This window comes from Amblyomma maculatum, chromosome 1 (assembly GCF_055883805.1).
Source record: "Amblyomma maculatum isolate TAMU_Amacu chromosome 1, ASM5588380v1, whole genome shotgun sequence".
In the NCBI taxonomy this organism is placed as follows: Eukaryota; Metazoa; Arthropoda; class Arachnida; order Ixodida; family Ixodidae; genus Amblyomma; species Amblyomma maculatum.
In genome coordinates, this window is record NC_139344.1 from 190,301,801 (window position 1) to 190,328,922 (window position 27,122).

At 43.4% G+C, this 27,122-nt stretch overlaps 1 protein-coding gene and 1 long non-coding RNA gene across 2 annotated transcripts; one reads left to right on the forward strand and one right to left on the reverse strand.

The window, feature by feature from the left end:
• Window positions 1–752: 752 nt before the first annotated feature.
• LOC146205213 (uncharacterized) lies at window positions 753–2,218 on the reverse strand. The gene is made up of 2 exons (XR_014703160.1): window positions 1,859–2,218; window positions 753–1,094 (listed from the first exon to the last, which is right to left on the reverse strand). It is a non-coding gene; the product is annotated as an uncharacterized LOC146205213 (long non-coding RNA).
• A 672-nt stretch (window positions 2,219–2,890) lies between these two features.
• On the forward strand, window positions 2,891–18,443 carry LOC146205214 (uncharacterized). Its single transcript, XM_084589919.1, has 9 exons — window positions 2,891–3,145; window positions 4,118–4,242; window positions 5,862–5,996; window positions 9,575–9,670; window positions 9,776–9,851; window positions 11,751–11,875; window positions 14,103–14,212; window positions 18,002–18,070; window positions 18,216–18,443. Exons 1-9 carry the CDS (start codon window positions 3,115–3,117, stop codon window positions 18,400–18,402), a joined length of 954 nt encoding a protein of 317 aa, XP_084446045.1. The 5' UTR covers window positions 2,891–3,114; the 3' UTR covers window positions 18,403–18,443.
• Window positions 18,444–27,122: the final 8,679 nt, after the last annotated feature.

Consider the following 27,122-nt stretch of genomic DNA (forward strand, 5'->3'; position numbering starts at 1 on the left):
CTCCATTTACTTTTCTTTTTTTTTTTTTTTTGCCCAAAAGAGAGCTGGCCTTCCAAAAGGTCCTTTCACTGTTGGGCGTTACCACCTTTTCCTTCTCTTTATCTTAGTTTTAGCGAATGCACTTGTGGATACTTGTGGTTCCACTCGGGTCTCATTCGACATGGTCTTTTGGCTTTCTTTCAGTCGGAAGTTGCCGCTTGTAGTGTGTGCAAGGTAGATATACAATGGTAGCGAAGGTTCCATAGATGCCCATTGGTCCAAAAAATGGCGGCTCATGGGCACCGCCATATTGGGGGGCAACTACGTATGAGTGACGTTGAATGACGTCACGCATACGTATGTTTTTAGCGCGAATTTTAAAGTGGTCTTTTTATAGAACCCGCCTTTTCAAGCCGGTATCTCATGAAGGTTGCCTTTCAGTGCGCACCAACCTTTGCCAGTCAAATGTGCTCGAGTTCCTGCTAGTTATGGCCTTCCTAATGTGCAATTCGCAACCCAATGAAAGTTACTGGCAAAGAAGGCAGCATAGAAAGGCAGCAACACTTTCAGACGCTGGCTTACCTTGGCTGGCTAAGAATGCAATCATGCATGATTCGTAGTGAAAATCTTGGTGGAAATACTGGTGCTAGTACTTTTGAGTACAAGGTATGATGCACAAAGCACAGGCTCAAGTGCACAGTTTGCAGTACAGTGTACGGCAAGTATGGTTTTCATATTCATGGTTTATTGCAGCAACCAAACAGATACAGTGATAAAGCACACCAACAAAAAATACACGTCACAGGCAGCTCAAGCAGTAGTTTCTTTAAGCTGGCTATTCATCTTAATGGTCACAGTGCGGATAGAAAAAAGCCCTGCAGTTCCACGAACGTTGCCAGGTAGGAAATTGAAAAGCATAGAAGACAGTGCTAAGACAGCTTCAATTGAGGCAAACATGACATGACATAAGTAGGCGCATCAACACGGGTCGCAGCCTTTTTGACGACAGATACGCAGACGGTTCGGAGTGCTTGGAACAAACCTGCAAGTCTCGCAGCTGCCATGGTGTCTTCTCCAGGCTGACGTTGTGGTAGAACTGCACCCACGCTCGGCACCTGGACGTGATGCAACGTGCACGTTATTCACAATTGCGCCGTAAGGAATACTGCATACTCCAAACGCCAATGCGTCATTATTCCTGTTAATGCTAACTGCAGTAATTATATTTCCATTATATCTGAACTACGGTAGTAAATGCTCGCCCCAAGCTCTCAGCGCCTAAGAGTGCGGTTATGTACGCTCGTCCTCATGGCATGCGGGTAGCTATACTTTTCTATGGTTAAGATTGACGAGAATGAAGTGCGTTTAAAGTTACCCTAACGGTCATGCATATGCAGAATAGCAATAAGAAGACAGGCAGTAACTCCTGCTGGGTGAATTTAGTTAAAGCACCCTCAAGGCCGCGCATATACACGTGGCTGAATTTTGATACTACCAGTTGCGAGGGTCAAATTGGCTTCGCGGTGTTGGAAAACTAAACAGTGTTGTGCTCAGACTTGTCAGGCAGCACAATTGGTTTTAAATTGGCCTTACGGTCAGTGGCATGCGCGTGGTTGCTCCTGAGAGCCCGGTATCAAGTTAACGCTGGTGATAGCCGGCTGCATGAAACTCACCATAAATCAGACAAATGGTGGGCCTCTTTCGCACAGCTCAGCACTTAAAGTGTGTGCCCTGTAGTGTAGTACATAAATATCCCCGCAAAAATGAAGCCACGTGCGCACGAACTGGTTACAGAAACAGAAGCGAACAGCCCAAGGAAAGCATTCGGAGCATACCTAGAGCAGACGCCTTGTAGCAGACGACACTGACAAGAGCTCACCTGTGAAAGTCCAGCGGGAAGCGGTGTAGCTTGACACCGACGGCACTGTCCATGCTGTCGCAATGTGCCACGTCGCATCGTTTCTTCACACGCCGCAAGCTCATCTTGAAATAAAGCGCTAAGCGCTTCAAAAGAACAGCGCGAAGCGTGCAAAGACGGAAGAAGACTTCGCACTGGCCGCACGTCGAAGGAAACGACAAAAACCGAGAAAACTGCCGCAGCGGTGCGGCGGGGTGCAAATTTTACAAAACGGTGACAGAGACGCGACGCGCAAGGACGACGAAAACTTCGCAAAAGGGGCATTTTGAGACTGGCGATAAGAAACCGCTTCGTGAGCTCCCGCGGCCACTGTGGCTGGGTGCCGAAACAAGGCCTGCAAAGTCAAGCTGCAAATGCACCGCACACTCATCAACAGGGGGCGTAACAAGAACGTTGCAAAAAATTAAAAATGCGGAGTAATGTTTTGCTAAAATAGTTTACCTATTTTATAAAACGTGGCATTAAAATATTTATTTCTTTACGTTGTCTTATAGCGTTTTTATTTGTGCTTTTGAATTTCATTATCTAAGTGTTTCGGCCCCCCCAAAGTTGCTGTGCTGCTGTCGCGCTAGACCGTTTTTGGGCCCAGCCTTCGCTACCATTCTATATATACCTTGGTGTGTGTTCTGTCATTTGTTGCCATGGATTTGCGCTCCCCCTTACGTTATGACCAAATAACAGGGATCACAATAAAAGAAGATTATATAGCTTATCTTTTATTTTCACATACAACCATCACTTTGCTGAAACTGAAACCGAAACAAGCAATTTTTACGGTCATAGAGAAAAGTAATGATCTATATACTGTAATGTCTCACACATCATTAACAAGAAAAATAATGGAACCAAAATTTGATGTCTTTAATTGTTTAACACTTAAAGAAATAAAGGAAAGAACATATCGAAGCTATGTTAGAAGAACAAAGCGACATGAAAGGTCCTAGCGGCCAATTGCGAAACTAAAGTTGCTAATCGCAGCGTTAACGGCGCGAACAGTCACGGCCGGTCTCGAGGGAGAGAGCGCGAACTCTCCCTCGAGACCGGCCGTGGAACAGTGAACGCCTGCACAATTTTGAAAATTTGTGCAGTTGTGATTGGTTGCAATCGCCAGTAGTGCCGTTGTAACTCATCGATCCGAAAAGCCATTCCAATCCTTGTTGAGGCAAGGTTTCCCGCTGCAGAAGATCAGAGCGTTTTGCGTGTCTGAAAGGTGAACGATGGACCTTACCATTAGCGATGTCTTCAAAGGTAAGCGTATTTGCACTGATTTTCTTTCTGTCATCATGCTTTACATTTTTATTTGAAAACTTATGACTGGTGGTTGTGATTTTTACTAGGACTGGAAATGTTCACTTTTTATTAATCGTCCCTGTCAGTAATCGAGTTCACCGCACTTCTGAAGGTGCTATCCCACAGGCATGGAAGAAGGCAAAAGAACGAAGCGGAAATGCGAATCCCCAGTCGTCTCCCTAACGTCATGATCGGTTTTCTACCCCTTTCAAAGCATCTGGTGACGTCGCAGTGTTACCGGAAACTGAAATGAAAGTTGCTCAATAAAAGTTATGATATGCCTTGTTTTCAAAGCATAAACACCTATTTGAGGTGAAATAGCCCTGTAATGATTTTCTAGAAATATGTAGTGTTTAAAACTGGCCATACTTACTCCCAGAACAGTGAGTAAAAACCTGATGGAATGTGAGATGTTGCACAACACGGAGTTATACTCAAAATAACTCTAGAACGAAGCAGCAAATGCTGCGGGGTCGACCTGTTGTCATGTCATTACAATCAACCTCTGTGCACCTGCCATAGCCAATAATGCCTGCAAGGGGGCTGACGTCACAACGTATATCAGTGCTATTGGCTGGAGGGCTTCCTTTGCAGTACTTTTGCGGCATATTTCTTGAGTTCTGACTATAGTTCGTGTGAGCTCTGCTTGGTTTGCCAGCAGTCAAATGTCTTCTATTTTTGGCATTGTGTAAATACTTTGGAGCTGGGTCCAAAGCCTCTCCTGCTCCTGTGAATCTTACATGACCTGTAGATCTTTTTCTAAAACACAGAGCAGTAAGTGAAATTTGCTGTAATATCTTCTAAGATATGAAACAAAGAAAGGTGCGAGCTGGAACTGATATTTGTCGTTAGTGTTTTTGGCATTTTGCTATGTGCTTCCACACTGTATTTGTTTTGAAGCTTATTATAGTATGTTGTATTACCTTGCAGCTTGCACGTTGGATTGGTCTGACAACTACTTCTTGGAGCAGCATGCACTTCTAGAGGTTGTTGAAAAACTGAAGGAGCGAGCAGAATTTGTAGTCACTAATACTAACCGCCATAAACTGGAATTGGTATGTAACCTAATGAACACTAGTCTTTGTCTTCGTTTTGTTCACTTTAATTTTGTTATTTTGGAATGAACAAGTTTTTTTTTTTTTTTTAATTTTTTTTTGGCACCAACAGCATTTTAAAGAAGAGAGCATTGGTATATCAAGCACAATAGGGCTGTGGGCAGTTTGATGCTAACTGTTGGGGCCAGATGTGTGACTTTGTATTATACATATTCTGAACTGCTGCCCGCTATGATGGCTCGGTTGTTGCAGTGCTTAACTGCAGAACCTAAGGATGCGGGATCGAATTCCAGCCATGGCACCTGCTTTTGGGTGGAAGTGGCATGTTAAAAAAATATCAATGCATGTTAAAGAACCCCAGGTGGTAATAATTTCTGGAGGCTTCCATTACACTCTCCCTCATAGCCTGAGTCGCTTTGAGACATTAAACACTGTATACCATAAACCTGTATTGAACTGTGGATGCTGACCTTTAAAATGGCATTACCTTAAACTTCCTGCTGTATGCTTACAACTCGTGTAGCTTAGTGACGATCGCTGAAGCAATAACGATGTTGAAGAAACTGGGCACATACTTTGTATGGAGGTTAAAAATAACAACTATAAGTGAACCTTCTTTGTAACTGAATCAAGGCTGAGTTTACAGCCTGAAAAAAAAAAAAAAATTCATGGCTTAATATTAGCTGCAGTATCTGTGGCAGTTTTTTCTTGTGGTTTACTTTTTGTTTCTTGTAGAAAGTAATTGCCCCACCATTCCACCTTTCTTAGGGTGTTTAAAGAGTGACTAGCTAATGTGTGTGATGGCTGTAAAAATGGATGGCATGGGAACAGTATGCTTCGCTTAAGTTTTATTGATAGTCTAGTATCTGCACAGAATATTTCAGTATATGCCTTTATGTAACCGTTGTGAGCATACAGAGGCATAGTGTAGTCTTGAGGAGGAGGTTTGGTTTGGTTTGTGGGGTTTAACGTCTTAAAGCAACTCAGGCTATGGAGACGTCTTAGTGGAGGGCTACGAAAATTTAGACCACCTGGGGTTCTTTTACATGCACTGAAATCGCACAGCACATGGGCGCCTTGCTCTTCGCCTCCATCGAATAGTGGCTGCCACGGCAGGGATGCGATCCTGCATCCTTGGGCGCAGTAGTTGAGCACCCTAACCACTGCACCACCCTGGCGAGGAGGAGAATACAGGTATCTTACTTGGAGCGGAGGATGACCTAGCTCTAGGCTAGACTAGGTCCATTTGATGAATATATACTCCCCATGTCCTACTACAGATCCAGCTTTGACAACTTCAGATAATCTCCGAAAATACATGTATCTCTTTGCCAAATACATTGGGAAGGTTGATCTTTGAAACTTGTGAAGACATGTTATTGAAAGGCACTTTGCATCAAAGTCCATTTTTATTTTGGTTGCACAACTGAACAGTATTTTGAAGGTAGCAGCGTTCATATAATTCAGGCTCCCACTTTCAGAATGTAACAGTGACTTTATAAACTCGTCAGCATATCAGCAAGGGTAACTGTTCATTGTTGCGTTAATGATGTGACTGCACTTTGGGTGAACAACTGATCACTTTCAAGATGTGCTATGCTTATATATATCTCTAAAAGGCAGAATCTGATGCTTTGGCTGCACGAGAAAGATATCTTCGAGCTGAACTTGTGAGACGTTTATGCACAGACATCAAATACTCACTTGACTGCAATGAGGATCTGCAGCACGAGATGGAAGGCAGTGCTAAGGAGGTGAGCTACATTAACTCTTTATTTCACTTAATTCTGTGACAGAGGTACTGAATCATAGAGCTCCCTATATGTAACCTGATTATCTGGTCACTGTGGATGGCAGGATATTTTACTATAGTTAATCAGTAATAAGAATCTAGAAAATCGTTTGAGCACAATTTATTGGTAGCAGTTGCTTTGTATCTGTGCTTTTAAATAAATGCTTTTCAACAAAATGTGAGTGGACAAAGAGATAGTTGCATGTTAATTAGAGGTTGAATGTCACCTATAGAGAGTAGTCATTGCATGCAAGAGATTAAGACAAACCATGCCTTGATATAGCCTTTATTGGTACTTTCCTTACTATGTCTATATAAGCATGCGTCACCAGAGTCCTCTATATATAGCTTGTAATTTTGAAGTCTTCATGGGTTATTATGCCATGGTTATGTACTCAAGAAGTTAACTACACCTCAGGAGTAATTAGTTGCTTGCTGCTGAGGCACTGATTTTGATGTGGATGCAAAGTGCACAGTGTCCAGTGTTTTCTAGTGATCATGGCGGACTTCCTGATGGCTAGGTGCTTCTGCAAATGGTGCTGGTTTTGTGGCTGTGTTGGGTCTTAGGTGAGAATTTTTGGCTGTTAGTGTTGGTGAGGAGTTTGAGGATGATGGTCATGTAATCACAGCTTATTTAAACCATGAAGACCCCATAAAGCGAGGCCAGAATGTTGCCTGCTTTACCTACCAGGAACCTTTGTTTTTTACCTGTGGTTGGATTGCTGATTTTTTGTGTGTGTGTGTGTGTGATTAAAGTGTCAGAAAAATGGTGGCAGAATTATGTGCCTAACTGCAGTGTCTTTCAAGCATCGACACAGAAAGTACTACATACAAGAACAGGAAGGATGAAATGAATGGATAAGTACCTCTGTCCATTCTGTCCATTCTGCCCTTGCTGTTATCTGTGGTGTTTTCTGGGCTGATACTTAAAAAGTTTGGCAAACCAACTAGCCTAACAGCAAGCCTTCCTTGTAGTGGCCAGATAAGGAAAGGTTGCTGTTTTCCTTGAAAAGAATCCCTTGAAAAGAAAAGAAGCAGATTGCATCATAAACTGATGTCTAATTTTTTTGCACTGTTTCTTGTCATTGAGGTCAACCCCACATTGAATGAATATAACCTGGCACAGTGGCTGAGTGGTTAGGGACTGCTGATCCTGAGGACACAGGTTGGAGGTGAAGTTCAAGGCACTTGTGTACTGTGCAGCATCAGTGCACACTAAAGAACCCCAGGTGGTTGCAATTTCCTCCACTGAGATAGCCGATGTTACTTGTGGACATAAACCGAACCACATGGAATGAATGTGGTAAACAAACAGTGAAGTGTATTCAGCGGCTTTCGTTAGGCAGCTGGCATTGAAAATATACCAGCTGCCACCAATCTGTATCGCCTGGATATTAGTGCCTATCGTTCACAAAGCTAAAGCAGTAATGGAAGCGAGTCAGCTGCAGTTAGAATGCTGCATCTCTGTTCACTGTTACTTGTGGACATAAACCGAACCACATGGAATGAATGTGGTAAACAAACAGTGAAGTGTATTCAGCGGCTTTCGTTAGGCAGCTGGCATTGAAAATATACCAGCTGCCACCAATCTGTATCGCCTGGATATTAGTGCCTATCGTTCACAAAGCTAAAGCAGTAATGGAAGCGAGTCAGCTGCAGTTAGAATGCTGCATCTCTGTTCACTGCACAAATTTTGTCATAAAAGTTAGTTCTATGTGGGCTGCCCTTTACAGGCAATAGGATTTGAGCCAATACGAGCAGCTGTCTGGACAGACATTCCAAGCTAGCAAGCCATTGCTGAAGTTGAACAATTGTGAACAAAAGTTTGCTCATGCAGTCACGTTATTCATTGGCTTGTTCATTCACATTAGCATCGTCAAACTTGTATGGCTGCATTTCTACTGAAGTGAAGCCACCTCACTACTGAAGTAGCTGTCTTGGTGAATACCTGACATTTTAGCAGAGGGCTTTTTTCTTACGTTATGTGTATACTCCTTTGTGTTATAGGGTTCAGTGCTGAGAGATCCACCTTTTGGAGAGATACATGCAGGCCTTTGTTGCTGCAATAATTTTCACATGCATATCTTTCTCTTTGCATGCACTTCGAATGTCATTGGCACAGTATCAAGTTGCTTCAAGTATTCATTATAGGCACTTTCAAGTGTATGTTTTCAGCCTAGTATGTTAGCTTTGGTGCGGTAAGGTGCCTGGAATATTGTTAGCCTGTTTTTCCTTTTTTTGTCATATTGTTAACGTGACAGCATTAAAGGCTCTGTTCTACAGAAAACCAGTTGTCAGCATCGTTGGCTGCGATGGTGTTAATGCTGTGATAAAAAAATCCTGGGCATCCATCTGGCAGGTGGTAGTTGGCAAGTGACATGGCCAGGCACTGATTAGTTGGCGAATTGTGTGACGTCACGAGGTCACATGATGCGGCTGATTCTGCAGATGCCGGTGAGGTTGGAATCAAACCCTTTGAAACCCTTGAATTCCGAGCCAGACATGCTACTCCTTGGCCATACAGGCAGGTTTTTACTGCTTGGCTAAAGCAGGGTTTTATATCTGTGTCAGGTTGTCTGTCACGTAATGTGGTTAAATAAAGTAGATGAGCAATAGGTGTCTCATCACTCATCACTTCTATGCAGAAGCTTAGCGCTGCTGATATCAGTGATGGTGGTAAAAAATGATGTTTCTCCTCAGTCCTCTCAACTCATACACTTTAACACACCAGAAAAGGTAAAGAAAACAGCGTGGGGACTAGCCCGCCCATGATGTCATGCAACATGAACTGGAGGGCTAGTTGGTCTGACATCTTCAAGTGGTGCAGCGCAACGGCACGAAGCCTAGATAACGTCATCAGCGACTTCTGGTTGTTGCGCCAGTTTTCCTGAGTGTGGGTTATCTTCCTCTCATACATTTGCCAATTACTGCCTTCCTTCTCCTTCTCGTATGCATTGTCTACAGTATTGGACACAGAGCTCAGAGCGTGACTGCCGCTGGCAGAAAGATGTGGCAGCAGTGAATTGGAACCATGTCGGCGATGTCATGGGCCTCGCTTGCGCATGCCTTAGGGACTCACGCAGCAACATGAGCAGATTACTTTCACAGCTACTAGAAGTGTGGCTGTCATGGCTACAGTGAAGAGAGCTTTCGGCAGCCTGTCACTCGCCATTACCTCACCATACTTGTGACATCTACCTTGACAGAGAATAGTTCTAAAAACCATAACTACTTGCTGATCAATCGGACTGTGAATTTCAACAAGCAGACTATTTAAGCATTAATAATAAATCACTGGCTTTTAAACGCTTTGAGCCTTTGAACAGATTTTCTGGTCCCTTTAATGCATTAGAGATTAAGCGAGCAGCAGAGTGCATATATATGAATGAAGATCCGCAAATGGAGCCCCAGATGGAAGCCATTAACACTGTTACACAGCTTAAGTGTCCTCTAGGATTCTTCCTTTAGGCTATGGTTTATGTAGACAAGTTTTGCAAGTACCAAGTTTATTGAGGTGCCAAATCTGCTCTTTCATTCCAGTTTCTAGAACAATTCAAAGACCTCAAGAATCAACTTTTTCTTGCCGAATCTCCCTTAAGAAGCCTTCTGCTACCAATTCAGCTTACATTTACACAGGCAAGTTTATTTTGTGTCCACTTTTATAAACCTGAGTATCTCAAGGTTTATGCGAAAAAAGATGTTAATTGGAATCAATGCCTTTTATTTATTTTTTTCTTTCAGGAATTCATGGCAGCAATGGAGGGTCTGCTGCTAAAAGAACTCTTGAATCGCAAATCAGAACTGTTAGAACAACTGGGTTTGTACTGAACTCTGGCTAATTATCATAGTCACCAATACCATCATCTGATTTTTCTTCTGTGGGACAAAGGCCTCATCCCATAGATTTTAAATTAGCCCTGTTGTAAGGCAGTTGTGACCACAGTGGAAAGACATGACAGAATTTTTTTGTGTCCCAAGTTGCGTCAGAATCGGTAGAAATGGAAAGAGTGAATGCGTGGACTGCACAATCTTGCAGCGAGGAATTCAGGAAAATAAACATGTACCCTAAAGATTGCATGAATTTTAAACTGAGAGATAAATGGCAGTCGTCGACATGGAATGGCTAAATAAATAGTAAACTGCAGCTGGTCTGAGTTCATTCAGAGCTCTTCACTACGGCGTCCCTCATAGCCTGTTTGTCGCCTCAGGAACTGAACTATTGGTTATCATTTCTTACTAATATCCTTATCTGCTTGGGAAATTGCTGCAATGCTCTTGCTGGCTGTCCTACCTGGATGCACTGCAATTCATGCATAGCCTCCTTGGCTAAAAGAGAATATCAGATAAGAACCTGGACTGTTGCACATTTTATGGCATAAGCTCTACTACTCGGGGTGCAACTTCAGGTTTTGCCTCGCTGGTTCCAAATTACCTTGACCTAATTAAGTGTAAATGCAAGACAGATATTCCGTATTCCTTTTCCCAAAAACCAATTTCAGCAAAAAAAAAAAAATCGGAAGGAAAATGAGGTGTTAAAGGTGCTATTGCGTCTAGTCTTAAGGTGAAGGTTGATTGTCTCCCTAATTAAAACCGTCAGACCATGTACAACATTGATAAACTGTGCAAAAGCATGCTTAACAGAACGTTTGGTCATAAACTAGGTTCAAGCCATGCTTTAACTCCACCATTTCTTTTCCTGATATCTGGTAGACTTTTTTTTCTTTGTGACAAATTCATTCTTGCTTTTTTTTTTTTAAACTTGGCTCATTGCAGACTTCATGATGCTGTGGCCACTACTTTTCACTTTGCCTAACACCTTCATATTCAGCATGATTCTGCACAGTGCCAAGTTTGCAACACAATCTGAATTATATAACTTTTAGCCTTTGTAGTAAGGTTTTCTTATATACCCACTTCCACTTGTTAGGTTGTGGAAGAACAGGTCACCATTCTTTGATTACCTTTTCCTCACAAATCCTTGTATTGTTATTTCTGGCACCTTTGCCACTATTTCCACCTATGTGCTTGCCTGCTTCTGTACTTTTGTCTTGAAGTAATTAATTAGTAATACCTCATTTTTGCTTTCTTCATTAGTAATTTGGCACGTTCTTAGAATTCATCTGTCTCATTGTAATTTACATTAGTGCCTGGGCCTGCACTACTATCTGTTTGTACCTTTTATTAACATATTGCTAGAAACTGCAATCTTTTCAGTAATGCTGAGAAATCTCTCTTTTTCTTGCTATTTTGTAGGTTGGCATATTATACCTTGTGTTGCCTCTTGTCAGGTAGGCTTTGTAGCAAAAGATGCGCTATTTCCTACAGAGGGATGTAATGAGGAGAACTCAGTGAGCCTTTTAAAAATTGCAAGTTTTATTTTTTTACACGAACGTTGTTAGCCTGAACAGCTAACATGAGCCTCGCAATATTACGGCCACCTCAGCCATCTCGCGAGTTGTGCAAATGGCGTTTTGGAATGCAGCTAATTGGAAAATTCTGGGCAAAAGGGTTTAGTCCACAACTAAGGCCCAAATTCAGCTTTTTATTTAGCAGCGGTGCATTGTGATTTGCGAATGTACAATTCCTGGCAAATCATGATTGTCAACAAGGAACCTAATTGCAAGGCAATTTTGGAATTTAAGTAACACAAAAGATATTTTGTGACTTTCAAATCAAGTGTACACAAAACTTAAGAAGCTTTTTTTCTTGTGTCAAGGTGACATTTGTAGTTCAACTTTGAAAGAATCAGTTCTTTCAAAACAGATGGCATGTGGTGCCATGATGAACTCAATTTTCAAACTGGAACAAGAATATGTTGACTGTGAGTCAGAATTTCAAAAGGTGTGTATGTAGTTTTTTTTTGCGTGTGTGTGTGTGCATGCATATATGTGCACACACATGCATGTGTGCTTGCAACTGTAAAAAGACCCCTGCAGTCTGCATTTACAGCATAAGTGTAGGTAACTACTGCCGTAAAAGCAAAGGCAGAGTGTTAAGAGTCGATCAAAATATTTTGGAGAACTCCAGATTAGTTTTAATCCTCAGGGTTCTTTCAAATATGCTAAAATCTCATCATAGGGGAATTCACATGCTGTGACCCCCTTGCCCTAAGTGAAGGGGGGGTCAGAACTCCCAAGTCCTCTCCAAGATTTACACTGCTGCATGCGATACTTTAGGGGACATACACGTTGAAAAATGGCAGTTTGGTATTTAAATGGCCAGGTGGTTTATCTTAGGGCTAATCACAAATTATTGTGGGCTAGCATGGTTAGGCTGCTTGCTTGATTTGAGCTGGCTTACCTCGCTTGATATATCATACAATGTATGCTGCCCAATTTGGCAGGAGCAACACAGACAAAAGGCCCCACTTAACCAAGCTGTGTGACTGTGCCTGCTTGCATGTCTGACTCAGGGCTCCAAGGGGCCTGATGGTTTATATTCCAATCTCATAAAAGATGCCCAAATTGGCAGCTCCTACCAATTTGGTCTCATAACATCACACAGCTTGCCAGCCAATCAGTGCCCGGCTGTGCCTCCTGCCAACTACCACCTGCCAGAGCCATGCCTGTGATTTTTTACGCGAAGTGCTGATGCCGGATTTTCCAGAGAACGGATTTTTAATGTTATTGCACTAAAATGGCGCTTGCTAAAGGAATAACAATAATTTGCTCTTTTGTGCACGGTGTTATGTTAGAGACAAGACAAACTTTTTTTTGAACTATAAGTGGTACAGTCTTCATTCACTTAGCATTAATATTAGGAAAACAAAGTTTTTGAGGAGCATGTTTCCTTAAGTGCACGTAATCTGTGAGGCTTTCATTTCGGTGGCCTTGGTGCCTGAAACTTTCCTATAATGAATATTATTGAAAAACTGCTTTCTAATAAATGTTGTTAAATAACTCGTGCTGGTATAATGTGATGCCCAGTTAGTAGACAAATGCGACATTTACCATGATGCGTCATGTTCCCCTTGCTAGTATTGAAAAATATTTCAAGAAATGGAAGTCATAATTAGCACTGATAGTGCATGTGCTGCCAGTTAAAATTTAGAAGACTAAATCACATATATAGTATTTGTTTTTGTGCAATGATGGGTGCCCTCGGTATCTGACAGCTAGTGCTGTAAATCCTTGTTGCAATGGGGTCAGTAGGGTGGCAAAAAGTTTTTGACTGAGCAATATTTTCCTTAAACTGCAGTGGCTTTAATGGACTTATAACTGCACACTCTTGTTTCTCTACCGTGGCGGCCGCTGGGGGCACCTGGCAGTGTCCAGATTCGGATGTCCAGTTTCTGTTTTCTTTTCGAGGTTCTGTTCGCTTGTCCTGCGCCGCCTCCTTGCTATCTTCCTCGGTGATTGTGTTTGTAGACGAATGTGCAAAGTGCACTTCGACTCAGAGAAGGCACGTTAAACAAATTTGGGGTAAACAGGTATTCATCGCTAACTTCATGATAGCACTTTTTTTAGGTGCAAAAAGAATACTTGTAGTAGCTGGCATATGCTCTCTCCAGCCTCTCTACTGCAATTCCTACTACTATACAATGCCATACTATCTTAATCTACATACTGTGTCTTCCGATTTGGCAGAACTAGATGAATTTATGCATATGATCATAAGCAAGAAGCAAACAATCAACATTTGTCCTCTGTTCAAACCTTAGGTTTGTCGGCTGGGCAGAGTCGACATACAGTGCCTTTGAATAGTCTAGGCATGCACACTCGTTGAGATATTTACAAACTGAGTAAAGCGATGACATGATTATATAGAATCAAGTTTTTGTTGTTAGGCATGCTGCAGTTAGAGTTGCAGAGAGTTTGGAAGGTAACTTTGGTATCTGGGGTGGGGGGGGGTATGACATTTCTGTGTTTTAGGGCTACTTGAAATGTAAAAAAAAATCAATAAAAATCAAAATTTAAAAATTGGGATGCTGTGAGCATGTTTTTTTATAAAATACATGCTGCATTATTTGACCATTTTTTGTCAGAATGATGGCCTCTTTCAGCTTTCCTCTGTAATGAGAGCTGTACAACCCTAGCTTCGACTAATCTCGTACACTATTTTTTATTAGGTGTGTGAAGATTATCTGACCCTAGCCTTGTCAATGCCTGTGCTGGATGAAAAGCAGCATAACCTTTTTAAGACCTGCGAAGAGATCTTCGGCTACTATTTTTTCATCAAGTAAGTCTGCTGAGAAAGCATGTTTAGCAGCTGGCTGAACTGCCTTTCTGTGCATTTGCGGGGAAATATTAGAGATAAGCATCAGGTGTAAAATGGGCTGTTTATGGCCAGGGCTTCGTTCTACTTTCATTCTTGCTCACAGGGCATAACTGTCTTCATAAAATTTTGGAAGTATTGATAGTAAACTCTATTGTACAATTCTGTAGCATGTGAAGCGCTGGGCTTTATTTTTGTCCCCCTATTTTCTCTGGTTGTGTGCTGCATCTAGCATTGTGAATCTAGAAAGCTTGTTCCGTAATAAATTTTCAAATTTTGGACAGTCACTCTAAATAAGGTTACTTAAACAGTTTGGCAACAGTTCACATGAGCATTTTCCGAGAAAAAGCACAAACCACGAATGGCTTATGGAGAGCGACCTGTTCATCCGGAACTGTACTAGCGCATTGGATTTTTTTTTTTTTTTAGTTTGCCGATATGCCAGTATGGTCCCCATGTTGCTGTCGTGCTACCTGCCTTCATGCTTTTTGTGCCTATGTTTACCACTGTTTGGTTGTGGTAAGCTGTGAGTGCATACTTCACACGTGGTAATCCATTGTGCTGAGGTTAACGTGCTCTGATATTGGGCCTGAGCTCTCAGTTTTATCAAACTGTGTAGTCATAACTATTTGAATGCGCCTAATAACACACGGCTCACAATGGCTTTCTGTCTTATTGTCTTCTCTGGTAATGTGCGATTTTTTTGCCACTTTCAAATAGTTTCATTGAACAGATACCAACTCGCCCAACAAGAAGACCTGATGCTTTCCCTGTCTATAAGACTGCACAGTGGCAGCAACTTTTTACTCTAGTTTCTTGTGCCTTTTGTGCTGGACCGGTAGCTCAGTGTGATCTCTAGGCAATTGGAAGGAAAACTAATGAACAAATATATACTGAGAAATTTTGTTTAATGTTTACAGAATTTGTTTTGAAAACTATGAGAGAACGTTTGTGCAGCCTATGCAGGTGGATTGTACAGCAAGGCAGACATTATGTATGAAATAGAGCTCAGTAATTAGACAGTTGACAATAATTAGCCAATCAACCTATTTAATTTAGATTTTAGGGTACAAGATTGTATTGCAAAAATGCTCGTCCAAAACATTGAAGGTGAGCCCAATTTTGTATTTTTTATCAGCCGTCGAAAATGCACAATGTCAAAAATGCACATTTAAAAGCTCGTTGCGTTGGCTTTCCTGCATTGAAAATGTATAAAATGCTGTTGCCGCACTTGTCATCCTGGCTTCTTCAGCACCATCAGGTACACAAACAGAACCTGTATTCGATGCAAAAGAAATATGAGAGATGCCATTTTATATGTGTGAAATATGGGAAAGCCAGTGCTTCGAGCTTTCAACTGTTTTTTTTTTATGTTTTATATATTGAACCACATTGCCGATCAAGAAGGTGTAAAAACTGGGTTCACATCTGATACCGATGGCCTTCAATTTCACAATATAACCTTTGCCCCTAAAAATAGAAAATAACAAAATGAATTTAGTAATCTGCTTTATCTCAATTATTAAATTCAGTCACATACATGATGTCCACGTTGCTGTACAAACAGCCTGCAGAGACCACACCGAGGTATTTTTCTAAAATAAAAATGAAAAAGAAACTTTTATAGAGGCAGGAGAAATAACAGAATGGTATTTAAAATGCTGGAACTTTGTTCAGATTGAAAAGTGCATCCGGAGTCGCCAGCTGTATGTATTGCTGTCACTATAGCACTTTACAGCATCGCTAAAAACTTGATGGAGTTTAGGTTATTGGAGTGAAATTTTTGTTTTTAGCCTTAATTCCAAGGAAGATGCTGACACGCAAGTTCTCATGCTAATAAGATCAGAGCCGTTTGCCATGCAGCCGTCAGTTCATACCTTGAATACCAACATAAAACTGCAGCAAAACAGTTTTTCTTAAAGGCAGTACCACCATTGCCCTGCCGCAGTGAGTTGGTGGTTAGGGCACTATCCTACTGCACCATTACAAAGCTTAATTGTTTATAATTGAATTTCTTTCACTTGTTTTAATTTCAACAACTGAGTGACTGGCGTGATCTCAAAGTTGTGAGGGATAAAAAAATTGCAATATAATCACTGGTTCCTTACTCATTGCAATTCTGGCTCACGGGGCAGGCTAGCTTTATCGTTGCAGTGAACCAAACTATGAAGAAGTGATGGTATTGCAGTTTCTTTATCCCTCACATGCCCTAAATGCAATTTTGACTCGTCATAACCATTGCTGGGCTGTTCAAATGGAAACAAGTGAACAAAAAAAAATTTGAATTATAAAATATTTACTGGTTCTAGGGGAATACTATAGTGTAATCCATGTACAGTAATGTCTTATGCATCATTCAGAAGAAGAAAGAATAGAACCAAAAGTTGGTGTCTAAAATCAACACATTCAAATTTTTGCCCAGTGGGGCTAGTATTCCTTTCGCAGGAAAAGGGGAGTAGTGGGCATGTGGTCAAACCGGCACTTCAGACAATTGCAAGTGTCCCGTCGCCGCATAGTTTTGTTTTCTGATTTTTGCTACACCAGCCCGTAGCAGTAGTGGCTATTGACAGTGCATTGATGAGCCAAGCCCAGCGGTGCGCCATCTTGCACTCTGGTTGGCGTGTTGGTCATTTTTTTCCTTTTTTTCATTTCTTTCCAAACGTGTGTTCCCCTTGGGAAGTCCACATGGGTCTTCTTGTGTGCAAAAAATGTGCGCTCATCACGTGTTGATCATGTTTGTGTGGTGAAGCCAGCCTTAATCACCGCATTGCACCCGTGATGGAGGCCATGGTAGGCCTTACTGTTTTAATGTTTAAGCATTTCTTGTCTCACGAGCGGCATCACTAGAGTGTGTTGGCACTGTCATGTGTTGGCACTGTCATAAGAGCATGTCTGCATGAACCGACACTTAAGGTAAAAGAAATCATGTCCATGTGAGGAATAGAACCACAATCCTGTGTCCTAGCTAAGCACATTAACCACTACTCTACGCTGACATAAGGTCAGTGGAGAGCATTGAGGGAGCTAAGCAAATAAAAACAGTTAAAAAGAACATTTAATGAGTGTGAATAAAAAGAATAAAGAAATAAGTGTAAAAATAAGAGAAAACACTAAAAGAAATTTTTTTAATGGCAACGCATTGCATTACTGCATCCAAGCAGAGTTAAGCGCACCCCCGGAATTTTTTTAACTGACCATATATATGTATCCATAAAGTAAACTGTTCAAGTGTACGTCTGGTAATTCAAACTGATAATTCAGACAAAAATCTTTGACCTCTTGACATTTGAATTGAGTGTCTGCTTTATATCTCAAAGGTATCCTCTTTTTAATTATACAGCATAAAATTTATAATTGAAGACCTGTTTGGTGTGATTCTATGGCAATAATGAGAAACTTTTAGTGTAGCCCTCTTTGCATCACACCAACTTTTCCGGCATTGTTTGCCAACCTAAGATATTTGGAAACTGAAAGCCTCATACTCCAGACTGCTTATATAATGCCTTATTTCACCAAAGTGCTCTAGATTGAAAATTTAAGGGCTCCATACTGGTCCTAAGTCGGCATTCCTGTGTTCCAAAGTACTCCAGATTAGAAACTTTGCACCCCAAAAATTGCTCCGAATTGCAATTTGCCAGTAGCATCACTGCAGAGATGCAAAAGGAGCCTTTCCCTTCATATGCACAGTGTAGGGGCCCATTGTCCTCACCTGCATACTGTTAACGCTATTTTTTTTAATTTTTTTTTTTTCAGTGATGAACTTGATGAAGAAAGGTATTTCTCTGATGACCGTTTCGTGGAAAACCTCATTGAAGTGGCAGCGTGAGTGCCTAACTAGTAATTTACAATTATGTATTGCTCTTATGAGCACCTGGAATTGCTTTCATTCATCTTAATTCTACATAGATGCGAATAGTACTACTCTATGTGCATGCTGTAATCTTGTGCTCTTATTTTCTTATTCCAGAAAAAAGCTTGAACAAGAAGTTGAAGAAAAAAAAATGAAATTGGAGATAAAAGAAGCAAAAATTGTGACATTTCAACGCATCTGGTCACCTAAAATTGAAGACATGATTTTGTCGTACAAGATGGCTGTTAGAAGCAACCAAGGCCTGACCTTAGCTTTGAATGTTGTGGACAGTGACAGTGATTAGGTCTTGACTTTGCTTGCAAAATAAATAATTTTCAACAAAAACATTGTGCAGATAGTGGACCTCAGGCATCACTGAAGGACCTGCCATGGTGGATGAATGGCTTTGGATGCTAATCTAAATGTCAGGGTTTGATCCCAAGCACAGGTGTCATATTTTGATAGGGGCAAAATACAAAAATGCCCATGTACTGTGCAATGTAAGCGCATGTTAAAGAACCCCAGGCATTCTAAATTAATTCAGAGCCCTCCACTGTGATATTCCTATAGTCCATGCATCGCAATGTGGCATTAAATCCCACAATTCACATTCAGTGCAGGCACCCTGACAACAAAGAGAAGGTAGTGCAATGAACTGTGACCATAAATTGGGCTTTCTTTATGGAATTGTGCCATTTGATTGTATGTTCGACAGAAACACATCTGTATTGCCGCTTACTTGCACTGCGTGTGCCGTAATTTAATGCAACGAAACAGTTCGCTTCCGTGGTACCATTCAGTGGTACAGAAATTTCAATGAAAGCGAACTCTACACAGGCTCCCCCAAATCCATTGCAAAGTGCAGGAGGCCTTATTTCCCTCATTGCAGGGTTGCAATAATGTCAGCAGCAGTCTTGTGCTGGACACTGGACATCAGGCCTTTTAGCAGAGGCGGAAGCGCTCCTCCATTTGCCCCAAATGCCCAGTTGCCTCGACATCTTGCCATGAAATTTTAGAGAGAATGAGGTTTTGTTGCACAGTGGGGCCATTAATGGCATTGTCTACAAAACATGCGATCTGACCCAATCAGAAGTTTGCAAGTAAATTTAAAACAAGACACAAGCATTGGAGGGAATTGTGATAAAAAAAAAAATTTTCTGTGCACATGACATAGCACCTTCTCCCAGCCTTTTGAATCACCGGTGGTAAGAGCAGCAAGCGAAGCAGACACCGCAAACTGCATTAAGAAACTTGTCCGGCTTCAAAGAGCTACATAAAATTTTTGCAATGCTTTCACTTGAAAACAAGCAGCTAGCAACACTTGCTGTTGGGCTAGTTGGTTCAAATCCATATTTGGGAACACAGCGCTCTGTCCTGTCTACCTTCGTTTTCTTGTGTTACGTCTTGTTCCGCGCTGTGTTCCCAAATAAGCAGCTAGGTACCTCACCATAGAGCCTCTTTGTCAATGACAAGTGTGTGGAGCCTAAAAAGGCATACTTGATGCGATATGCAGTTGTGTCAAGGGTGTTGGTAACCCACACAAAGCCCATCGCCAGCATGCCGAAATTAAGGAAGCTCCGGTGTAGGTCAAGTGATAATGTGGAGAGCCACTGGCAGAAGACACTGAAGTAAAGGAGGAAAAAGACTATCCCTTCAGTGCTGCCTATCCTCCGTGAAGGCACATCAGGGCCCAAAAATTTATGAGCATAGGCATAGGACACAAAAGGTAGCAGGTAGCAGAAATATGCTGCTCATTGATGCGAACTCCAAATCGGGGATGGTGCTTGAGCGCATCAAAGTGGTAGGTTCCCCTTTTGAATTTATCACGTCAAAATAGTCTCTAGCTTTTAGTCAAACTTGATGTCTGGTTACGAAATGTGGAAGCAAGCATACCGTTTGCTGCTAGTCTGTCCCAAACTGTTGCTCATGTAAGCTGGGGCTATGTTAAACATCTACTATACATATTTTGGCTGTTTGTCTTGTCTTGTTAGAGATGCCTGTGTAGTTAGCAGAGCATTAAACTTCGAACAAAGAAACAAAATGTTTTTCTTTTTTTGTCAGGAATAGGAAATTGCAATTATTGAAAGCGTTCGATCCTAAAAACATGCTCCACAATGCTCCAGCCTGCTTCCACCAATTTTAAGAATAGTTGAAGATCGAAATAAAGCAATTACTGCAAGTCCATGAATAATGTTATGTCAACGGTACATGATGTTTCATATTGGTCATAAAAGCATAAGGTTTGGTTCGGTTTTGGTTTATGGGGTTTAAAGTGTTAAAGCAACTCGGGCAATGAGGCATGCCATAATTTCGACCTCCTGAGAGCCTTTTACCATACACTGACATCATGCAGTACACGGGCACGTTGCGCTTTGCCTCCATCGAAACACGACTACCGTGGCCGGCAATGAACCTTGGTCACCCGGCTCGGCAGTCGAGCCCTGTGGTGGGGGAAAGCATAAAGTGCCGTTATAATTTTCTGAAGCTAGGCTGCGCGCTACATTTGTAATTTGAACAATACTATGCTGTCACAAGAGCTATAATAAATTGTAGGAGAAACTTTTAAACTGGTTTTCAGGAGCTAATAAACTGAACATGCAAAATAACAGTACCTCACATAATGGCAGAACTAAACATGTATTTTAACCTGTGTGTCCCTATCAACGAATGACTGGTCAGGAGCCTTCACAGCATCATAATTCATGTCTTGACAGCTGTATAATCTTGTGCTTTTGCTACTCTACTTTTATCTAGTCACCCATGACTATATTATGAACCTTCATTGAAACTAACACTGTTTTCTCATCGGAACCATGCTCAAGCAATAGCATGCATAAATGGCAAGATCATGCAATGAATACCTTTCTATGCCTAATGCAATAGCACTGTAAAATTTTCTGCCTGAAAAATAGTTCCATGATATCACTGTAAAATGTTCTGCAAGGAACTTTTGTTTAGAATGAACCACTAACCTTCCCTCCAACGCACAGTTAGCGAACACATTTTTTGTTGTGTTGCGTGGTCATGGTGTACCCTTTTATTTCATCTGTGCCTCTGCTGTTTGTTTTTTTTTTTATAATTCAGTGATAGTACTTTCATTTTTGAAGCTACATAGTTAATTTCTTGCTTTGGGCCTTTAATGTGATATATTGTTCACGACTGAAATGAAAAGCGTCTTTCAATATGAAAGTAGGCCCGGAAACAAGGCACTTTTATAGTTGCACTAAAAATAGTATTCTGCAAAATTTCGCCTTTACTTTTATCCGGGTTGCCACGAGTCTCGGAGAACACAGTTGTAAATCACGCCCATTGCAATAAAACTATGCCCATAAATATGCCCCTTTTTTTTCATGTGATATGTATTAAAGCCCGGCGTTATTTCGACCTACCTACACTCGGCATGTTATATTTTTCCGTACATAGCCACCTCCCATATTGCATATCATCTTGGGGTAACACATACAACACTCACCTTTCATGCGTTCGCCACCTTCAAAATCAAGCGCACCGAATGATTACTTTCAGCCCTTATTGTGTATCCGTTCTCCATTTTATTGCGATAGCAATACTACGGCAGGTTTCGGCCTGTCGCATAGTCTCAGGAAGGGTCACATTTGACCTTGAACAGCCGTGAAGAAGACGAAGAAGACTAGGACGACGAAGAAGACAAGACGAAAAACGCTCAGTCACCGGCAGCTAATGCTTTCGCTCTACATTCAGTTCAGCAACATTGAGCCCTTCTCATTTATATGTGGGCTGGTGGCTTATGCTCTCATGTCATACTCTTAAAGGATGAGCTTGTGTCCCCAATAATGTAGCACCTTACACTGATAGGGCGCGATAAGGGAATAATGTAGCAGGCAAAAGAAGCTTCCACCGTTGCTATTGCAATTCAACTAGGGTTTTATTTCACTCTTCACTTACTGCCATTGTCGCTACAGCTTCATCTTAGGTTGGCGTCAATTATCTTTAAAACGCATAATAATCATGTCATTCTTAGTAGTTTTCAGCCCTATATATATATATATATATATATATATATATATATATATATATATTGTAAGGTGTTTATTGGGGTACCAAGACCGTAAGCAACGTCCGCAAACCAAAGCGACGGGGGTAGCGTTCGAATCAACAGTGCAGTGCCAACAAGGCTCCGGCTCCACTTCGTCTACCTCTTCGGGTTGGCGCGCGAGCTGATGGCGATCGGGATTACTACAATACCCCCCGGCGGAAAAGGAGCCATCCTGGCAACTCATGGTGAGGAAAGGGTAGGGGGATCATAATACGGCTTGAGGCGGTCGACATGTACAGTTTCTCGGCCGCGGCGGCGATGATCTGGAGATGGGTTCAAGGGCTCTACTACATAATTGACGGGAGAAGATTGTTCGAGAATACGGCAAGGTCCATGATAGCGCGATAAGAGTTTGGATGAGAGGCCGGGTGCAGAGGAAGGCACCCAGAGCCAAACGAGGGCACCTGAGGGATATGAAGGCGCTGGATTTGTAGGGTCCCGGTTATGCTTTTGTTGAGCCTGGTTCTCCGTTGTGAAGGAGCGCGCCAATTGTCGGCATTCTTCGGCAAATGTGTGTGCTTCAGACAGTAGAGTGGTCTTTGAAGCGTCGGGGTGGTAAGGCAGGATAGTATCCATAGTGGACGTGGGTTCACGACCATATAAAAGAAAGAAGGGGGAGAACCCAGTCGTAGTCTGCGTAGCCGTATTGTAGGCGTACGTTACGAAAGGCAGCACTTGGTCCCAATTAGAGTGAGCGCTATCAACGTACATGGCTAGCATGTCACTAAGAGAGATTAAATCGCTCAGTCATGCCGTTCGTTTGGGGGTGATACGCTGTGGTGCTCCGGTGAATGATATGGCACTGTTTGAGGAGGGCTTCGACAGTGTCGGAAAGAAACGCACGTCCGCGGTCACTGATCAATTCTTTCGGTGCGCCGTGACGAAGAACGAGGCGATGCAGAATGAACGAAGCAACATCCCATGTGGTGGCAGGCTGCAAGGCCGATGTTTCCACGTAACGGGTTAGGTGGTCAACGGCTACGATGACCCAGCGGTTGTTAGCCGACGTGGTCGGAAGCGGGCCATACAGATCGATACCGGCACGGTCAAAAGGGCAGCTGGGGCAAGGCAATGGCTGCAACGGAGCGGCTGGCTGAGGGGATGGATTCTTGCGACGTTGGCAGGCGGTACAGGATCGGATGTACTGACGAATGAAGCGGTACATGCCGCGCCAGTAATATCTCATACGCAGTCGAGAATAGGTTTTCATGACACCTGCATGGCCGCATTGGGGATCGGCGTGGAAAGAGGCGCAGATTTCAGCACGGAGATGTCGCGGAATCACGAGAAGCCACTTTCGCCCTGTAGGATGGTAACTGCGGCGGTATAAAAGTCCATTACGAGTGGCGAAGTGGTGGGCCTGACGACGAAGTGCACGTGACGGAGACAGCTCTGCGGGCGTAGACAGGAATGTTAAGAGGGAGGATATCCATGGATCCTTCTGCTGCTCAGATTTCATGTTGGTAATGTTGAGCGGCGACATATCGTAGGCACAAACGAAGCCAATAGCCAGAGCGCAAATCTAGCGACGAAAAGAACTCCGCTCCTTGCAAACAATCTAGCGCGTCATCAATTCGTGGTAGTGGGTAAGCATCTTTGCAAGTTATCTTATTCAGACGTCGGTAGTCCACACAGAAGCGGATCGTGCCATCTTTCTTCGTCACTAACACTACGGGGGAGGCCCAAGGGCTATGAGATGGTCGTATGATGCCCCGTTGAAGCATATCGGCGACATTGTCACGAATGACACGCGCCTCAGTGGGCGACACGTGATATGGTCGCTGCCGCAGGGGAGCATGAGGACCAGTGTCAATTGCATGAGAAACGGTCAAGGCGCGGCCCAAGTAAGGCTGGGACACGTCAAAAGATGCACTGAAGCGCTGAAGGAGGGCGACTATTTGGTCCCGTTGGGCGGACGGAAGGTCGGTCGCGATAGCTTGATGAAGGGCGTCGACAGGAAGCTGATCACTCGTAGCAGCACAAGACGTCAGGGCAGCGACGCGAGGAAAAACTTCAGGTTCGGAGAACATGTAAGTACGATCAGGGTCCAGCTCTTCAATGTAGCCGAGGCACTCCCCGCGAAGAACAGCTGTTGGGCAGGGAAAAGGGTTGGAAGCATAGATGACACAGCTGCCATCAGAAATCGCTAGAACAGCGAAAGGAAGAAGGAGGCGGTTATGGTGGGCGGAGGCGAGTTTGGGCGTAAAGAGAACAGGACTAGGGAGGGCAGATGTCGAAATAAGGGGAACGAGAACAGAAGAAAAGGGAGGAATGTCGGTGTCTGCAGCTACAAGGAGTTCAGCAGGGCGCACAGGCGGGTCACACAGGGAAACATTACACGCAGGGGAAAGCTCAACTTCAGCACGGGCACAATCAATCACAGCACTGTGAGTCGACAGAAAGTCGTAGCCGAGGATGATGTCGTGGGAGCAGTCGTAAAGCACCACCATCTCGACGAGATACGTAATGTCTTTGATGCAAACTCGTACCGTGCACGCTGCCACAGGGGTGATGCGCCCTGAACTGGCCATACGAAGCGAAAAGGCAGAAAGCGGCGTCGTGACCTTGCGAATTTTGCAGCGAAGGGCATCACTAATTACGGAAACGGCAGCACCTGTATCCACCAGCGCAAGAACGGAAAACCTTCTACGAACACTTCAATGACGTTGGCGGGAGGAGGCGGAAGACTTAACGAGTTCGTCAAATGCGCAGTTCTTGCCTCCGGAACTGCGGCATTTAGTTTTCCCCTTGCGTAGGGCCCTGTCGCCGGAGCATTGGCGAAATGGAACGTCGGCGAGGCGAAGGCGAACGGCGTGTTGAGTACTGAGCCCGAGGTGGAGATGATCCAGAAGAGACGTTGCTCAAGGGCGGCTCGGGATCGTAGCGGTACTGACGGACTGTGTTCTCAGGATGAAGCGGGCGCTGACGGGAAAGGCGAGCGACGTGACCTGGGAGCCCGCAAGAATAGCAAATTGGGCGATTGTCGGCGATTCGCCATGGGTTCGTAATGCGGCGTCGCTGTCGAGGGATTGGAGACTGAGGGGCCATGAAACGAGGTGGAACATAAAATGTAGGGCCGTTCTGGTAAGACGATGTAGGAATCGGTCCGCGCGTTCCAGCGGTTACTTGAGCGTAAGTGAGTGGGGCTTGCACAGGAGCGATGAGAACACTAGAAGGCAGCGCTTCGGCGACTTTCTCATCGATAACTTGGCGGATAGCCGGCGAGATGGATGGCGCATTGGCCGGCGCTAATTGCGAAGTGCAGACGGTCGGCTGAACTGGATGGAGGAGGGACAGCTGGCGTGCAACTTCTTCGCGAATGAAGTCTTGGATATTCTGCATAAATTGAGACTGTTCCGCAGACGGCGTAGCCAGTGCCAAGCCAGCAATGCCGGCAGGTGCGGCAGCCCGCCGCGTAGAAGCGCATTGCTTTCGTAGCTCGTCAAACCTCTGGCACAGGGTTATAATGTCGGATACAGAAGTAGGGTCCCTAGCCGACATCATACAGTACGCATCATCAGTGAGACCTTTTAGAACATGGGTGACTCTTTTGGGCTCGGGCATAGACGGATTGACCCGCTTGCAGAGGTCAACCACGTCCTCAATGTAGCTGGTAAACGTTTCCTCGGGAAGTTGAAGCCGTGCATGGAGGCGTTGTTCGGCGCGGAGTTTACGTACCGCAGGACGGCCGAAGACATCCGCGAAGTTCTTCTTGAAGATAGACCACGTCGGAAGATCGGCTTCGTGGTTTCGAAACCACAGATTCGCCACGTCCGTGAGGTAGAAGAGGACATTGCTCAGTTTTATGGAATCGTCCCAGCGGTTGTAAGTGCTGACGCGCTCGAAAGAGGCCAGCCAGTCGTCAACGTCATGGTCGTCGGTACCACTGAAGAAAGGTGGGTCACGGGGGCGTTGTGCCCCGGGACAGAAGATGGTGGCAGGAGTGGCAGGGATGGGCGCCGATGGTTGGCTGGGAGCGTCCTGCATGGTTGTGACCGAAGGCGGTAGCGTGCGGTTCCGAAGTTCCAGGGTGAAATTTGCGAGGAGGACTGGGGCGACGACTGAGATACCTCCACCAAGTGTAAGGTGTTTATTGGGGTACCAAGACCGTAAGCAACGTCCACAAACCAAAGCGACGGGGTTAGCGTTCGAATCAACAGTGCAGTGCCAACAAGGCTTCGGCTCCACTTCGTCTACCTCTTCGGGTTGGCGCGCGAGCTGATGGCGATCGGGATTACTACAATATATATATAAATAATAACACCAGATTTGCTGAACGTCATAATCTACTGTTACCGAAGATCAGGACTAATTATGGAAAACAAACTGCATACTTTGCAGGAATATCTCTGTGGAATGCACTGATATCTTAAATCAGATAACAGCATACTCTTCATTTCATCATTCATTAAAGACTTATTTTCTACTCCGTTCTGTTCCACTGACTAAATATGTTTCTCTGGCTCTTAAGTTTCCATGTTTACATCATTTCATTAGTTTTTCAGTAATTTGTATTTTCAAATTTCTGCAATTGGTGCATTTTTGTTTGCAGTTCTTGATTATTTAGAACTTTTCATACTGTTTCTTATTAGCATTGCATTACGAGTTTTTCTCTGCACGCCTGTATATTATCTTAATAACTGCATAGTAAGTTACCCGCTAATTTTATTTATTTTGTCATTGGAGGTCTCCTGGACAGTGTATACTTCGTGATCTCCTCCTGTAATACTGGTAATTCCATGTACATGTATCTCACAACGAAAATAAAGATGATGAAGATGAAGATACTCTGCTTTCGTGAAACTCAATCTCTTCACTCTGCTATGGGCAATGAAAATTCTCTAATCTGTGAAGACACCCACAATAATTTATGGGTGTTTTTGGATATGATGCAAATGCGACGAGATACGACGGCAGAGCGGCAAGCCGCCACATGATTGTCTGAAACG

Coding starts and splice junctions, on each gene's coding strand:
- LOC146205214 (XM_084589919.1), top strand. CDS start 3,115: ATGGACCTTACCATTAGCGATGTCTTCAAAG. Junction 9,671..9,775: donor TTCAGCTTACATTTACACAG/GCAAGTTTATTT, acceptor TTTTTCTTTCAG/GAATTCATGGCAGCAATGGA. Junction 14,213..18,001: donor GGCTACTATTTTTTCATCAA/GTAAGTCTGCTG, acceptor TTTTTTTTTCAG/TGATGAACTTGATGAAGAAA.